The sequence below is a fragment of the Euprymna scolopes genome, chromosome 33 (assembly GCF_053919585.1).
Source record: "Euprymna scolopes isolate OS-2025 chromosome 33, ASM5391958v1, whole genome shotgun sequence".
NCBI lineage: Eukaryota > Metazoa > Mollusca > Cephalopoda > Sepiida > Sepiolidae > Euprymna > Euprymna scolopes.
In genome coordinates, this window is record NC_136514.1 from 66,039,308 (window position 1) to 66,056,425 (window position 17,118).

A 17,118-nucleotide genomic window follows, 5' to 3' on the forward strand; every position below is an offset into this window, starting at 1 on the left:
CCCAAATCCCTACATAGTACCCCAGTAGTTGTTGCCCCTGATAGTAGCCCCCTACACCAAAGTGGCAATTTGCCTTTTTTGGGGTGAAAATGTAATAAAAAAAAAAAAAAAAAAAAAACATACATATATATACATACATACATATATATACATATACATATATAAATATACATATATATATATACATATACATATATAAATATACATATATATACATATACATATATATACATATATATATACATACATATATACACATACATACATATATATATACATATATATATACATATATACATGTATATACATACATATATATATACATACATACATACATATATATATACATACATACATACATATACATACATATATATATATATATATACATATATATGCATACATACATATGATAGACTCTCCCGTCGATTTCGACGTATGAGGTTCGGACAGCCCATATTTCTAAAACTCATTTATGCTTTTGCCTCTGATGAGTTTTTCGTCCAGCAAGGGACTTGCAGACAAGGCCACAAATAGAACATGAATGTGGATTTAACGCTGCAGATATTGGTGCGGCTGCTAGTCGTTTTGCTCTTACTCTGTTTCCTTTCAGTTGCCTTAAGCTTTCAGATTGAAACCTCTGGAGACCTTCAAAACACCTTGATCTCCATCCTTTTCGGTCATTCACCTCATCTTCAAGACTCTTCTATGGTATGTTCACTGCAGACAAGTTACTCTTCAACTTGTCTTTGTACCTAAACCAAGGACGTCCGACAATTCTTTTACCACCCTCAAATTGACTGTACATCGCAATTTTTGGAATTCTGTCATCGGGCATCCTCAATACATGACCAGCCCACTGCAATTGCGATTGAATAAGGAATAATTCAATGCCAGATATTTTGCAGTTTGTGAATAATTCGGCATTTGATACCTTGTCGCGGAGGCTAAGGCCACATATGGAGCGTAGACAGCTTTTGTGGAAAACGTCCAGCTGATTAATGTGATGTCTGTATGGAGTCCATGACTCGGATCCATAAAGAAGAATGGAAAGAACAACAGCACGGTAGACAAGGATTTTTGTGTCTAGTCGATACCCCTTTCGTTCCACAAGCGATGGCGAAGATTTCCAAAGGCAGAAGTGGCCTTAGCAATCCTGTTGACAATTTCATCAGCAAGAGAACCGCCCTGGTTCACCTTGCTACCAAGGTAAGGAAAGGACTTGACATAATTGATATCATGACCGTCGACTTTCAGCTTGCGCGCAGGAAATCTATACTCTGGTGGATTTTGCTTTACGCCTTCAACTTGTTTTGGGGTAGGGTGTGGCTGATGGCACTACCTCAGTCTTCCTACATACATATATACATATATATATATATATATAGATACTAGCAAAAGTGCCCGTCGTTGACTGGGTTCAAAAACAACCTACAGAAAATGGACTCTGATTTATGAAAGTACTAGCGAGGGGTAACCGGCATTGCCCGGGTGTTTGTAGGTATGTGTGAAAAAAAAAAAACAGGTGCCCGTGAAAAATGAAAGCTACCGTCTGATATGACGAAGTCGACATTAAACAAACGTTACTTAGCTCTCTAGAGATCACTGGCTCTGGGCCTGTGATTAGTGGCGAGTTTTGCTTTTTGTTTATACCGAAAACCGAATGTAACGTGTGCTGATGCGGGAAATGTGGAATAATTAACGTTTGAAAGTCAATGAAATTAAATAGACAGGCGAGCTCCGTGGTTAAGTGTGAGATATTACAATTTATAGATGATATAAAAAGTTTTAAGAAGCCTTTTGTGGACATCGAGGAGAAGCGTACATACATACATACATACATTTTCGCTTTTATATATATAGATGATAGGTTATGAAAAGGAATGGTTGTATAGAGATAGCTTCGAAATTTATGGTATCAAAACCAAAGCAAAATATGATGAAAGTAAAAATAAAATAGATAAACCCCATAAATTATTATACCATACCTGTTCACACTCAAACACTTATCACAATATTCTGTGGATATATATTAAAAAACCTTGTTAAACTTTGTGACATATTTCCATCCTATGTAGGTCAGGTGCGAACGAACACCCCATTATTTTATTATACCATATTTCTTCAAACTGAAACATAATTATCAAAGTATACTTACGCAGATAGACATGAAAAGTCTTTATTAAAGTTTGTGCCTATTTCCATTCTCTGAAGGCCAGTCGCAAACGCAGACCCCACAATTTTATTATACCATCCCTATTTAAGTTAAAACAAGTATTATTATGTACATCTATATCTGAAACACTTGTAAACGTTTATTTTTATAATTTTTTATTTTCATAGTTTGTGGACCAGGCGCGAACGCAGACCCCATAATTTTAATGAATCATCATATGCCAGATCAAACATACCTATGCCTGTGTCTCGATACATCTTCTATCATTATATGTGATCAGTTTTCTATGATAGTCAACCATATAGGAGCCTATTCCTGACCAGACACTCACACAGACGTTCAGCTTTATATTATAGATATTGTATATATATATATATATATATATATATATATATATATATATATATATATATTGTATATATATTTTATGTATATATATATATATATGTATATATTTTATGTACATATATATATATATATATAATATATACATATATATTGTATATATATTTTATCTATATATATATATATATAGATTGATAGATATAATATATATACATATATATTGTATATATATTTTATCTATATATATATATATACATATATAATATATATATAGATATATATATTGTATATATATATTTATCTATATATATTTATATAATATATATATACATAGATATTTTGTATATATATTTATCTATATATATATATACACACATATATATATTGCATATATATTTTATGTATATATATATAGATATATATATTTTATCTATATAGATATATACATATACATATTGCATATATATTTTATCTATATATATAGATATATATATATACATATATATATTGTACATATATTATGTATATATATTTTATGTATATATATATATATATAAAATATATATATATATACAAGATGTATATATAATATATATATATATATATATATATAAAATATACATACAATATATGTAATATATATGTATATAAATAAGATATATACCATATATAATCTATATATAAAGATTTTTATTATTATTATATATTATATTTTTTAAAAATTATTTTAGTATATTTTTTATTTAATAAGTATCTACCTTTAATTGTTGCATCTTCATGGATTTATGCGTTCATTTTAAACAGGGCCTGTATTTTTTTAGAGGGGTTTTCCAAACTGTTCCCTGGTACATGTGCGCACACACATACACTCACATGCCCTACATTACCCTTACTGCTACCACTCTCTTCCTTCAGTAAACAGAATCTCTTTGTATCGGTTACTTAAGTCTATCTTTACAACAGGTACTTCTAGCAACGACACCGCCCGTTAAAGAGTGTTTTTCTCTGTGTTTTATTTTGTATTGTTTCGTTTTAAAGTTGCTGATGAGTTGTATTGATTTTATTCAGCCCCAAATGGTAGATTCAATACAATGAAACCACTGGTCCGCCTTTGGAATATGTGTATATGTAGTTTATAAATAAATATTTATATACATACACACACCCACACATACTGTAAAAGGCATTATTTTAAATAAAAATCAACTGTCATTATTGAATAAATCTAAATTGTCATCATATTCAGCTTAAAGTCTATATTTCATGCTGGCATGTGTTTGACAGCTTTAAAAAATTCACTTTCAAACTCACCTGTGTTTATCCTTTTTTTTCTTGAGTTCATTCTTATCACTTTACCTCATGTTTCCTTTACCTTTCCCTGTTGGCTGATCTTGCTATTTCGACTGTTCTACATTTACTAACCCAGGACCGCATTCTTTCAACGTAGCCATACCATCAAGGCATGCATCTCCATATACTGTCCAGATTTAATCTTTCTCCAAGATTTAAGACTTGCATTACACATCTATAGTATCATTACTTTATCCTTTCTTTCCATGCAATGCATGTCCTCAACTATTCAGGTTTCACTTCTATACATCATCACACTGTGTACACATGCCTTCTCTTGGTTGACAGCGATAATGCTCTGCTCGTTTAAATTAGCAAAATTTCCCTGAATTTCTCCATCCATTCCTAACTTTGCAACCACACTAGCACCTGCCTAACCTCATGTGGCAATGATATCATTAAGGTAACAAAATTTCTTAATAACTTTAAATAAATTTGCCATTATTTTTTGTTCACATCTGAGTTCGTATTCATCTCTGTTGTCTCACACTATTTGCGCACAAACTGGTTGTTCCTTTCTCAACATCCCAGTAATTCAACTGAACTTCTTGTCTACTTATGTATACAAATTCACAAAACCAATATCTAAGAAAAAAGCATTTTATATTATACAACATATATTCAGATTAAAATTTAAATAACCATCTGTAGATAGTATGAAAAAAATAAATAAACAGTCATGTTCAAATCAAGGCAAATGCCATAATCAAAAATTTTTTTTAAATGACCTAATCGAATTATATTGATGATAAGAGAACATTTACTGACCCGCGATTTTCACAAAGTTAACTTGGACTCACTTGGCAGCTGACGAAAATAACCAGAAAAGGTCAGCCAAGCATTCTTCAATTTTTAACAAACTCACTGTTTTTAATACAAATCTATGAAGGTTACTTTTTTATAAATTAAAAGAAATAAAAAATTTATTATAATCACACAGTTAACAGGGTTAACTACATTTGTAATTTGTATGCATTGTATTTCCATGTTTTTCCTGTTTATCTCATAGTCGTTTAATGTTTCACAATTGGCTGCTTCTGATTATTCCCATTAGTGGCTGAGCACACCTGAGAAACTTTGTGGAAACCATAGATCGGTAAATGCAAAAATACTGAGGACATATTCAAATGATAAAAGTAATTAAATTTCGATAACTGAAATTCGAAAAACACTTACATAAGGTATTTTAGAATCTCTCATTCTTTTGATGACTCCTTTCAAAGCCCGTGAATTTTGATATCCAAAACGACACAAATGAAATCCAAGGCTCCAATAAGGCGGAAAGAATGGTCGACCAATCAATTCTGTGTATTGCTGAAGGACATCAATTGGTGAGGGACCAGTAAAGATATAAAAATCTAAAACACCTCCCATAGTTCGATATGTTAATGCTGGTAAAGGTTGAATATCCACCTCTGGGGAAGAAAAAAAAAGTTTTAAATGCTAGAAACATTTTATAAACGATTACATAGCAATAATAGCAGTTACTCAAAATGATAAACACTTTAAATAGATAAGAATCCATCAGAGATCAAATCAATGATGCCCCATGGAATAACACTTTTTCTCTTCCTCCTGATCAGGTGCAAATTGGTCAAAGAGGAATTAAAACGTCCGAATGAGGAAATTCTTTAGCTAGACCCACTTTTCTGAATGGTTGACCTCAAAATATGCAGATGCTTGTTCTCAGAAGCAATGAGCATTCTACCAATACAAAAGCCAGAAGTCAACTAAAACTAGACAGAAGTTTATAGAATCAAGAAATTTTAATAACTGCAGCTAAGAGAAGGTATACCAAGATAACTAGAAAACGCAGAGGGTCATAGAAATTAAGAACTTGCAATTTCTGGAAAATTTATAATAGTGTATAATGAATAATGAGAAATCAATAATTTCACTACTATCCAACCATAATGATGTTGTATGCACAGTAACTCGCTTTGAAATCTACCATGAATTCTGCAAACCATTTTCTCACAAATTTTCTATTGCAGCGATGAATTGATGAATTAATCATTACTCCTTCTCAGGAACTTGTGACTTCTGGAAAATCTACAACAGTGTCGGAAATAATGGGCAATCAACAATTTCTCCCACTATCCAACAATCATGGGGTGGTTTGTATGGAAACCGAGAAGGCTAACATCCTTGCACATCAGTTTGCCTCAAACTCTACATTAGACTCAGTAAACCACTCTCTCCCTGATTTTCTTTTGCGGACAGAAACCACAAATCACCAAGTACATAATCATAATATCATAAAAAACCTAGACACCTCAAAAGCATGTGGACCTGATCTCATCCTGGCTATATTATTAAAAAAAAAAAATGCTCTGCTGAGGTTGTTCCAGTTCTCTCCAAATTACCAGTACCAGTTTACAAGAATTCTGGCAAAAGAACTGACCCATTAAATTATCCCCTCATTAGGCTCCTCCCTCTTTCTGCCAAAATATTTAAGTCCATAATTAATCAAGCTTTAGTCCACTACCTTACAGTTGCTAAACTTCTGTCCAACTGACAATATGGATTTAGGCAAGCCCATTCTACTGCAGATATCCTAACTGTAATCTCTGAATGTATATACCATGCACTGGATAGAGCAAGAGAAAGAAAGGCAGTAGCCCTAGTAATATTTAAGACTTTTGATAGGGTATGGCATGACAGTCTTCTCATGAAAATCATATGGTATCACTGGACGAATAATAATTAAATTAATAACGAATAATAATTAAATCCTTCTTAATATAAAAATATAAAAAGAATCCAGGTTATCCTCAATGGTCATATGTCAAAACAATAGGATATAAATGCAGGTGTGCCTCAGAGGTTGATTCTTGCACCTTTATTATTTCTGATATTTATAAATGACCGATAAAATTGTCTCTGAGATGGGTATATTTGGTGACGATACTACGCTCTATAACAGGCACGAGCAGAAAACAAATGAACACACATCCAAGGCAATAGCGGAAACCCTAGAGGAAGACCCTCAGTCTGTAGTTGAATGGGAACAAAAATGGATGGTAATATTCAATGCTGCTAAGACTTAGCTTCTTTCCTTGAATAATTACAGGAAACCTTTTCAACCACTATTAAACATGGCTAATGATATATTACCTGAAAGTACTTCGTTCAAACACTTCAGCTTAACATTCACAGGGAACATGAGTTGAACCAGATACAGCAAGGGTATTGCCACAGGAAGGTAGCCTCTCTCTACCGTGCTAGAAAGTTACTTATGTCTGAAAGTATCCTGTACCTCTACAAGGCCAGCATTTGCCCATGTATGGAGTATTGTTGTCATATTTGGGCTGGTGCATCTGCTACTAGTCTCTCATTTCTGGACAGGGTTCAAAAGAGAATTGTCAACCTAACAGATCTCGAACTGTTAGGCTTCAGTTTCTGTCCCTTTACCTGTTTTACAAGTATTTTAATGCTTCAACGAACTAATTGTACCCCTTTGATGTAAATACCCCTGACAAACCCAACAAGTAGCAAAATCCCACCCCTACACAGCAGAGATCCCCAGATGCCACAAAACCTTCTACTCTAATAGTTTCTTCCCCAGAACTGCTAGACTTTGGAATTCTCTTTTGAAATCCAGCTTCCCCAACTGCACTGACATGCAGAAGTTCAAATGTAATCTAAACAGACATTTTGCTGCACAACTCTCAACATAGTATCCCAGCAATTTATGTCCCATATAGTAACCCCTACATCAAAATGGCACAGTGCCTTGTCTGAAGTGAAAATGCTATAAAAAATAAATCTGGGATATAAAAAATGTGATACCTCCAAAGCATGTGCATCTGTTATATTAATAAAGAAAGTCCCTGACCCTAACCCTGACCCTGACCCTAACCCGACGGTCCCTGACCTCTCCAAACTTTACAACAAATAACATGGCAAATCTCGCTTCCTTGTTAGCTGGAAAATTATTTCTGCGGTCTCAATGTTCAAAAATTTACCCTCAAAATTATTGTCCCATCAGCCTCCTGCTTTTCACTAAAATCTTTGAATTATTAATCAATTTTATGATAATCTGCCACTTTGTTAATTCTTAAGTTTTTTCTGGCCAACAGTATTGATTTAGGCAAGCCCATTCTACTATGAATACCCTAACCATTATTTCTGAATGTATATACCATACATTGCAAGTGAAGCTAAGAAAGGTGTTCCCAAAGTAATGCCTCCTATTTTTTAAAATTCCACCTTAATGGATCAGAGTGGAATGGAAATAATATTGTTATTATGACTGAACTTATGTATTCATGACCTGAAAGCTTCATTTCTCTGTTGGTATTACACTCTAAGAAAACAATCTCTATCATGGACGTGTATCAGAAGCAGAGATGCGTCATTAAATTTCTCCATGCAGAAAAAATTGAACCACTCAACATTCATTGGTGCCTGTTGAACGTTTATAAAGCTGATGCAGTTGATGTCAGCACAGTTAGGAGATGGGTTTGTTGATTTCAGAGTGGCGACAGAGATGAGAGTGGCAAAGCACAGCCACCACCCTATTGCTGGCAAAAGTGTATTGAGAATGGTGTTAATTATGTAGAAAAATAAATTCTGGAGCACAAAAGATTGCTCGTTTGAATGGTACTGTTCCATCATCATAGCTCTTCAACTTTTTTTTTAGTTGAAAATAGGATGCATTACTTTTGGAATGACCTTTGTATATCTAAAGTTTTTAAGGTCTGGCATGAAAAGTAATGTAATTTTGTACAGTATATAACTTGCTAGCCAAAAGAATGATCGAGGTTGTCTTTAACAGACATACATCCAAACAACATGACATTAATGCTGATATATCCCAGAGGTTAATCCTTAGACCTTCATTATTCCTGATTTTCATAAACGGCCTCCCTGATAGAATTGTGTTTGAGATAGGTATATTTGCTGATGATATCATACTCTATGACATATGGGTAAAATAAATATGCAAATATCCAAATCAATTACTGAATCCTTAGAAAAAGGCCTCCAGTCTGTAGTTAAATGAGGACATAAATGGATGGTAACATGTAATGCTACTAAGACAAGGCTTATTTCTTTTAACAATGATAAGAAAGCTTTTCAACTACAGATTATGGCTTATAGCACTCTGAGAGTCTAATATTCAAACTCCTTGGCCTAACATTCATAGGCAACATGGATTGGAACAAGTACATAGAAGACATTGCTAAGACTGTTGTAATGAAAGTGAGCTCCCTCTACTATGCTGGAAAACCTCTTGCACCTGCCAGTATCTTAAATCTCTACAAAGTCCCCATCTACCGATGCATAAAGTATTGTTGTCACATCTAAACTGATGCACCAATCACTACTATGTCTCCTTCTTAGACAGGGCCAAAAAAAGACTAAGTTAACTCTAACCCTAACACTGTCTACCAAGCTCCCATTGCTGCAATGTTGCATTCCTCTTCTTGTTGTGCAAGTAATTCAATAAAATGTGTTCTGACAAACTTTCTGTTCTGGTGCCTCCTTGACATAAATATCCTTGACCAACCAGACAATCAACTAAATCTCACCTATTCCCAGTAGAGGTTCTCAGATGCTGGAAGACGTTATACTTTAATACTTTCTTTCCTTGTACTGCTAATCTTTAGATTTCCCTCTCTGCTCCCTGTTTCTCTGCCTGTATACACATGCAGAAATTTAAATGTAATGTGAATAAACATCTCATTGCACAATTCCACACCTAGCATGTTCCTACAGGAATGGCTCCTAATTCAAACTAGATCCCTTACATCTCAGTGGTAATGTACATTGTTTGGGTTGAATAAAAGGTAAAAAAATTTTTAATGAACATTAGAAAAATAGTTATATGATCATACATGATGATTACATCAGAGTTTTATTCTATGTACTTTTTGAGTTGATAAAATCCTTCTAGATGAAAAATGATACTTATGTTGTGTCTATATATAGTTGGAATTTTTGTTGAGATAATGATGACCAACCAGGAAAGAAAACCATACTAAAATAGCAAAAAATTGTTTTTATTACTGAATAATTTAAATCCTCCAATTTGCAAAATTTTATTTTAGTTGCACATTAATGATTGGATACAATCAATTTTGGATACAATAATTCTTGAGATAATGATTAATAATTTGAATTTTTGTGATTATTTGAACTACTGTTCTCATCTTGGATGTTATTCTCTGTTATATCCCGTTTGACGGTATATAATAACATGACAAAATACGCCGAGTGGAATGCGTAACAAAAAAGGTTTATTCGTACTTCGAATAATACACAATACAAAATGGCTGCTCGCCTTGAAGTTGATATACGCGTAAATAAAGGTAAAGGAAAAAGGTAACTTAATGTGTGTGAGCGGAACGCTCGTCCTGGGAGCTTGGTTAATCCTGACTACACTTGGAGAGTGTAAGACGCGAGACGGTCGGGCTAGTGCGTACCACTTGACTGACTCCAAGACAATGCAAGACGCTCTTTTATACACCGTTTCGTATCTGGTGCTATCCATAATTATGTCCCTTATAACATTCTCACAATGTTTTGGCCGATGTAACATCCAACCTCATTTAGGTGTATCTTGCCGAACTCAAGAATCTATTTGTCAAAAGGGATCTGAATGGAATTTTGAATGGAACCCTTTACTTAATTCACAAGGGTAGATTGCTCTTGTTCTGTTAGCCATAATCAGGTAGAAGAACTGAAAATTGTATTCTTAGTATAACTAGCACTGAGAACCTTCAACTTGTGAAGACTGTCGGGTTAGGACTAATGATTACTTAGCATTTTATTCATTACATTATGTATTCTTGTGAATAATTCTGGTATGAATTTTACAAGCTTTAAACCTATTCTTGTTTTAGTCTTAGTATTTATCACTATTTATTACCAAGAGGTTACATCGGCTGAAATGTTGTGATTATAACATGGAAGATGAGAACAGTAGTTTGATTAATGAAAATTTTTGAGTTCTTGCAGATGAGATTTTTTAAGCTTTCATATTGATTTCATAATTTTGTTTGGTCAAGTAGTTGCTATTTGAAATATCAAATAAATCTGCTACTCACGCATTGCGTTGCTGTTCAGTAAAAACACGCCATGAGCATTACCATCTTCATCAAAATTCATGTAAAACGGATGCACTCCATACATATTGGTATTCAACTAAAGAGAAAAAAGACAAATAAAAGAAATAAAGAACTGATTCAACAAGAATTGAATGATTACATTACGAACAGATTTATTAAGTGTGCCGATGTATATCAGTATACATGTTTATCATGCATCTGTGTTCTTTGATATTCCTTTTTGTTGCCTTGTGTTGTCGTTGTGTGTCTTGTCCAAGAAGTTTTCAATCTTCGACACAGAGTGTGGCTCACTCTTTGAACAAAACAGTTTCCCTTCAAATAAATTAACACTGTGTTTTCACCAAATAATAATTTAAAAAATTAAAATCTTTTCCTTTCATGAAAAACATTGATGTGATTATTGTATATTGATTGTTTTTCTAACTTGAAAAATACGAGTGAGAGCAGATGCAAAGGTGACTCCACTGTCCAGCATCTACTAATCCACAACATTCAGAACAACATAAAAAAACAAAGATCTCTTACATAGATCCAATTGACTTATAAGATATTTATGTCAAAATCATGTCAGTCAAAATCTCAAGTGTTATGGAAGAAAACGAGTGAAATTTATAATTGGAACGTAAACGTTTGCCTCTCGAGCAAGTGAAGATTACTTTCTCCAATCAGTATTTCAAAATACAAATCTCAACCAAACCACTGCACCAAGGTATTTGTCAACATGCACATGCAACTTTAATAATGCATCTGCGATGTATTGTTACATTTATCTAAATAAATTTATTTTATTTGTTTATTTTACTTAGAATTAGTGAATTCTAAATCAAAATAGTTTTGTTTTCTTGCTGAAAATAAATAAAATGTAAAATAAATTTCACTGAATTAATTTTTATTAGTAAAAATATAATTGCTGAATTAGTTTTTATAAAAAAATATTTAAAAAATTCTTAAAATGATTAAAATAAAATTGAATTTCCATTAATAAAAAAACTAAATGATTATTTCAGTAAGAAAAAATGGAAACAATAATTATTCACAAAAGTTTAAATCATACATTCACATGAAAGAAGTTTTCAAATAAGTAAAAAAATATTTTAACCAAATAAATTTACGTTCAAATAAATTGAAGTTTTGATTGATTTTTCAGCAAGAACAATTGTGAAAATCACAATTCGTTTTACAATTCTTTAAGCATGCAAAAAAATTGTAGGACAACATTCACATGCAGAGGAACAAGTTATGCATGTTTGTAGAGATAAAAAATAAATAAATGAATAAAGAGACATTTGGAATATGCATAATATAGGTACCAATGCATAATAAATTATGCATAGATATGAAAGCATAAAACTACATTTATGTGCAAGTGAAGCAAAAAAAAATCTTTAAATTTTAATGTAAAAATCTTGAAAATAAAAAGAAAAAATATACTAAACATAAAATTTAGAATGATGCAATAAGAACTTTTCAAATTATATTAGGTTGTTTATATACAAATATGAAATGTTTGCATATCCTAAAAGTTAGATTTTGTACTAGTTAATGATGTTGGTAAATATTCAAGTATATTTATGCTGTTATATTTTTGTCATTTGCTCAATAGAAAATAATACGCGCGCATGCGTGCGCACACACACACACACACACACACACACACACACACACACACACACACACAGATTTATCCTTCCACACACAAAAATACAACAATTCAAGAGTTATATTGTTGTACATAAAAAACAACAACATACATTGTTTTACAGTGTAGATAAAAGAAAATTCATAAAATGGACAAAATAAATTAAACAAAAAATAAAAGTTGATTCCAGTTTATTGGAAGTCATATTTATTTGAAAGTGTATGAGTTGAACTCATTTTTTTAATAACATAGATTATGATCTTCATGTTGAATTTGATCAAGTTTGGAAAGATCACTTTTTTATTATGAAAATCACTTCAGACAAGGCATGAAGCCACTTAATATAAGTAGCTTACAAGATGGTTATCACAAAGACAGGAGACGCCTATTGGCCTTGGTCTTAAATTAAGAAAAAGAAAGCAGTGTATGACTCCAAGAAAGATTTGATGAGAAAGGAAGACCAAAAAGTTGATTTATACTCGAGTATAAATCAACTGAGCAGAGCCATTCATTAGAATCTCAGGAAGAAAATGAACATCCTACGATTGAAATTGTAGGTGTATCTTGGCAGAGAGTGTAAGTTAGAAGACTTAAAACACACAATGATTCTAGAGGCATCACTCATAATGAGTCCAGTGGCATCAAAATAAAAAAATTATCAATGGTAATTAATCTCAATTTAGAATAAATGGTTTTAAATTATGTATTATTGAATTAGAAATACAAACATATTCAAATTGGAAATATTTTAAGCAAAAGTAAAAATTCTGAAACCCACAACAATAAATGATAGAAAATCAAAAAATATTTCATTTGACGACTTTTAGAAATGAAAGATATATCTTGAGCAATACCTGACGCATTCTTAAAATTCAAAGTGCATTATCTCCCTATAATACTTTGCTTGGGTTCAATGAAATTTCTTCTCTCTATCCGTCCACACGTGCGGTAAATTTCATTCCTTAATACCTGCCAATTACAACGCAACCCACCATAGGTTATGGGCCCAGTACGAATAATGGAGCAAATTATTATTCGATCAAGATGAAGCAAATATGAAATTTGGGAAATTAGATTTTTAGGCCGTATGCTTGGTCTAAAAGACACCATCTTGGGTGTAAATCCCGTTGGAGATAATGAGAGAAATGAAGAAGCTTATGCCAAACTTGTATCATTCTTGGACAATAAAAGCCTACCCATAATAATGAGAGGAGCTGCTGATAATGGAAGAAAGGCCCTTGAAATACTATGCAAATATTATGCAGGAAAAGGAAAGCCGAGGGTTGTTTCTTTATGTACCCAACTAACATCTCTCAAAGAGAAAGTTAATGAAAGCATCACGGACTATATAATAAAGATAGAAACCGTTTTAAAACCTCTCAGGAATACTAGACAAACAGTGGATGATGCCCTGGTAATAACCATGATACTAAAAGGACTACCTTTGATCCTTTTTCTATCTATGTAACCCACAGTAATAAGGAACTAACATTCTCGGAATTTTAAACCAAACTTCATAGCTTTGAAGAAACGTTAAAACAACAATCGAGCAGTGACTAACTTCCTCTTTTTCACAGACTACTATAAGGAATGATAATCATGCCGGCTGAGACACCATGTGCTTTTCATGTAATGGAAATGGGCATCTATCAGAAAAACTGTCCCAACAATGATAAAAGACAGAAATTTATGATGTAACTATTGCAAAAGCACCAATCATAAGAGAGAGTTCTGCCATTACAAATGAAGAGATACTATGAAAAAGATAGCAGATATCGAAGAAAATACATTTGCATTTTAAATGGAAAACTACTACATACTCAAGCTGACATTACTCAGGGGCTTACTAGTCAATGCAGGAACCACTTCCCATATCATTAAGGATGCAAAGAAATTTTAAAACTTTGATGAAACATTCCAATCAGAAAACTATTATATGGAATTAGTAGATGGAACAAAAACAAGTATAAAAAGCATTAAAAACAGGAGACGCCAAAGTGCGCCTACTGGACATGAATGGAAACTGTGTCACATTTACCCTAAAAATGGTGCTATTATACCCTCCTGCCCACAGGACATATTTTCCATAAAAACTGCAATTAAAAATGGAGCAACAGCTATTTTTAAAGAAAATGAAAATGTACTCAAACATAAAAAGGATACAAAATTTAAAATATACACAAAAGACTGCAGAAGATGAAATTACTGAAGACAGCTATCATCAATGACATGATATTCACATGTGGCATAAAATATTCGACCACTGTAACTACAATGACATAGCAAAATTGCTTGATGTAGTCAGTGGATTGAAAATAAAAAAAAGATACAAGCAACAAAAATTGTGATATTTGCTTTCAAGGAAAATTTTCTCAAAGTAGGAATAAACAGTCTGATGAACGGGTGAATTTTATATTACATTTGATTCAATCAGACCTAACCAGCCCCATAGACCCAGAAGATTTAAACAGAAACAGATAGGCTGTCTCATTCACCGATGATTTCTCTGGTGTTGTGTTTGTATACTTCGTCAAAAAAAAAAAAAAAAAAAAAAACACTACACTTGCTGCTGAAAAATTGTGGATGTTTCTCCCTACGACAGAGTAAGAATACTGAGATTAGACAATGGTTCGGGTTAAGTCAAACAACTTCCAAAAATTACTCCACCAAAACAACATAAGACAAGACTTCGGCACCATAATGGAATTACCGAGAGGAATTGGCAAACATTATTTGAAATGGCAAGATGCATGATTATAGAAAGCTGCTTTTCCAAAACTTTATGGACTTACGCTGTTATGACATCTACAATTGTATGAAACAAGTGCTTCAACAACACTTTAAAGCAGATTCCCTATCATAAAATAAAACCCAATCTTTCAAAAATGCACATCTTTGGCTTGGTGTGTTATGCCTACTCTAACAAAAGAGGAAAGCTAGATCCAAAATGTCAAAAGGGGATTTTTGTTGGATATAATGGAAACAGCCCAGCATACCTCATCTACTACTTAGAAAATTAAAAATATGTAGACATAGACAAGTTAAATTCATTGACAATGCCATTGATCAACACACACAAACCTATCCACCAAGTGACAATGATAAGGTTCTTTCCCAATAAAACCTTATGAAAAATTTTAAAAGAGAAGACCCTAAATGACCTGATGTTGAGCAACCTACTAATTCCATAATCAGAGATACCCAAGATGGACTATGTGACAGTAGTTCAGGACAAAAGTGATCACACACTCATCAACGTCGACTGCAGCTATAAAGCCACATATGGTGTACCACATGCCAACAAAGAAGCTACTACTTTCCCAGTGGCACACCACTCGATCAAAGCAATGCAGGAGGGAATCAATTCTCTAAAAGAAAATAATGTTTACCAGTTAACATTTTTACCTAAAGGCAAAATGAGTGGTAGATGAGCGTACTTTTGTCAAAGAAAACTCTGACCCTAACCCTAACCCGTTCCCCCAAATAAAGGCAAGATTTGTTGCAAAGGGCTATAAACAAACCAAAAGAGTAGATTATTCAGAAACTTTCTCTCCTACAGCTGACATCACATCGGGTTGCATATATAGTCACCCGGTATGGGCTCATTGTACATCAAATGTGAAAACAGCACATCAAATGTGAAACACTCGATTATGAAATTTATGTGGAGCAACATCTTTCTTGGCAAAGTCCCATTGCCTTACCTGAATCTTGCCACACATTGTTTTTTAATTTCTTGAAAAATTTCGTTATGCAGACAAAATCAAAACACCTGCTATGATCGTTCCTGCTAGGCACTGCTTCTACATTGTTGCAATGCACACGGCATTCAAGTAATTCAAGAAGCAGTATTGCAATTAAAACTTTTGAAGTTTTTATTCCCATGCAGATCATCATGGCGCAGATCACTTTCTTCCAATATTCTGATGGTTTCCTACATAGTCCTCCATGGTTTCCATCTCTCAAATCCATCAATATTCAGAAATGATCATCCATTGCATTTTGTCATTATTAAATACTTCAAATAGTTCCAGAATGAAAGATTATCAAATGAATTATCAAATTTGGCTTAAACAACCTGCGTTTAGAATCCACAAAATAAATTTTTTCTGAACTTTCCCTTTAGAAATGAACCATGCTAGTTGGATGTAGTTGATTTAGAAATCAACTACATCCAAAAAAGGAAAAGCAACTCATGGTTATTTGACTCTACATTTAACATGATATGTCTTCTTTACAAAATTTGTGATTTTTGCTTGACTTTCTCAAACAATCATGTCCATAGATCTAACCCTAATCTTCAACCATCAGAGGGTTCTTACATTTGTCACCTATTTTAATACAAATCTGAGAAGTTGAATAAAAACTTATGTAAAGTTATCAATAAACAACCATGATAAAAGCTCATAAAATTAAGACACAAATATTTTGGAAAAGAATTTGCAAAAAGATCGAACATAGAAATCAGATATCCCGAAAACAGATGAATTTTAAAAAAAATCAGTTTGAAAAACAAAAAGATCAGAAATCAC

At 32.8% G+C, this 17,118-nt stretch overlaps 1 protein-coding gene across 1 annotated transcript in view; it reads right to left on the bottom strand.

Annotated features, from left to right (window-relative positions):
- The window catches only part of LOC145258281 (lysosomal alpha-glucosidase-like), a 432,680-nt gene that overhangs the window by 185,519 nt on the left and 230,043 nt on the right, over positions 1-17,118 (bottom strand). Inside the window, exons 4-5 of the mRNA XM_080116285.1 lie at positions 10,927-11,023; positions 5,048-5,286 (exon numbers count right to left, since the gene is read on the bottom strand). Coding sequence (XP_079972411.1) covers positions 5,048-5,286; positions 10,927-11,023 — 336 coding nt within the window. The remainder of the gene's footprint in view (positions 1-5,047; positions 5,287-10,926; positions 11,024-17,118) is intronic.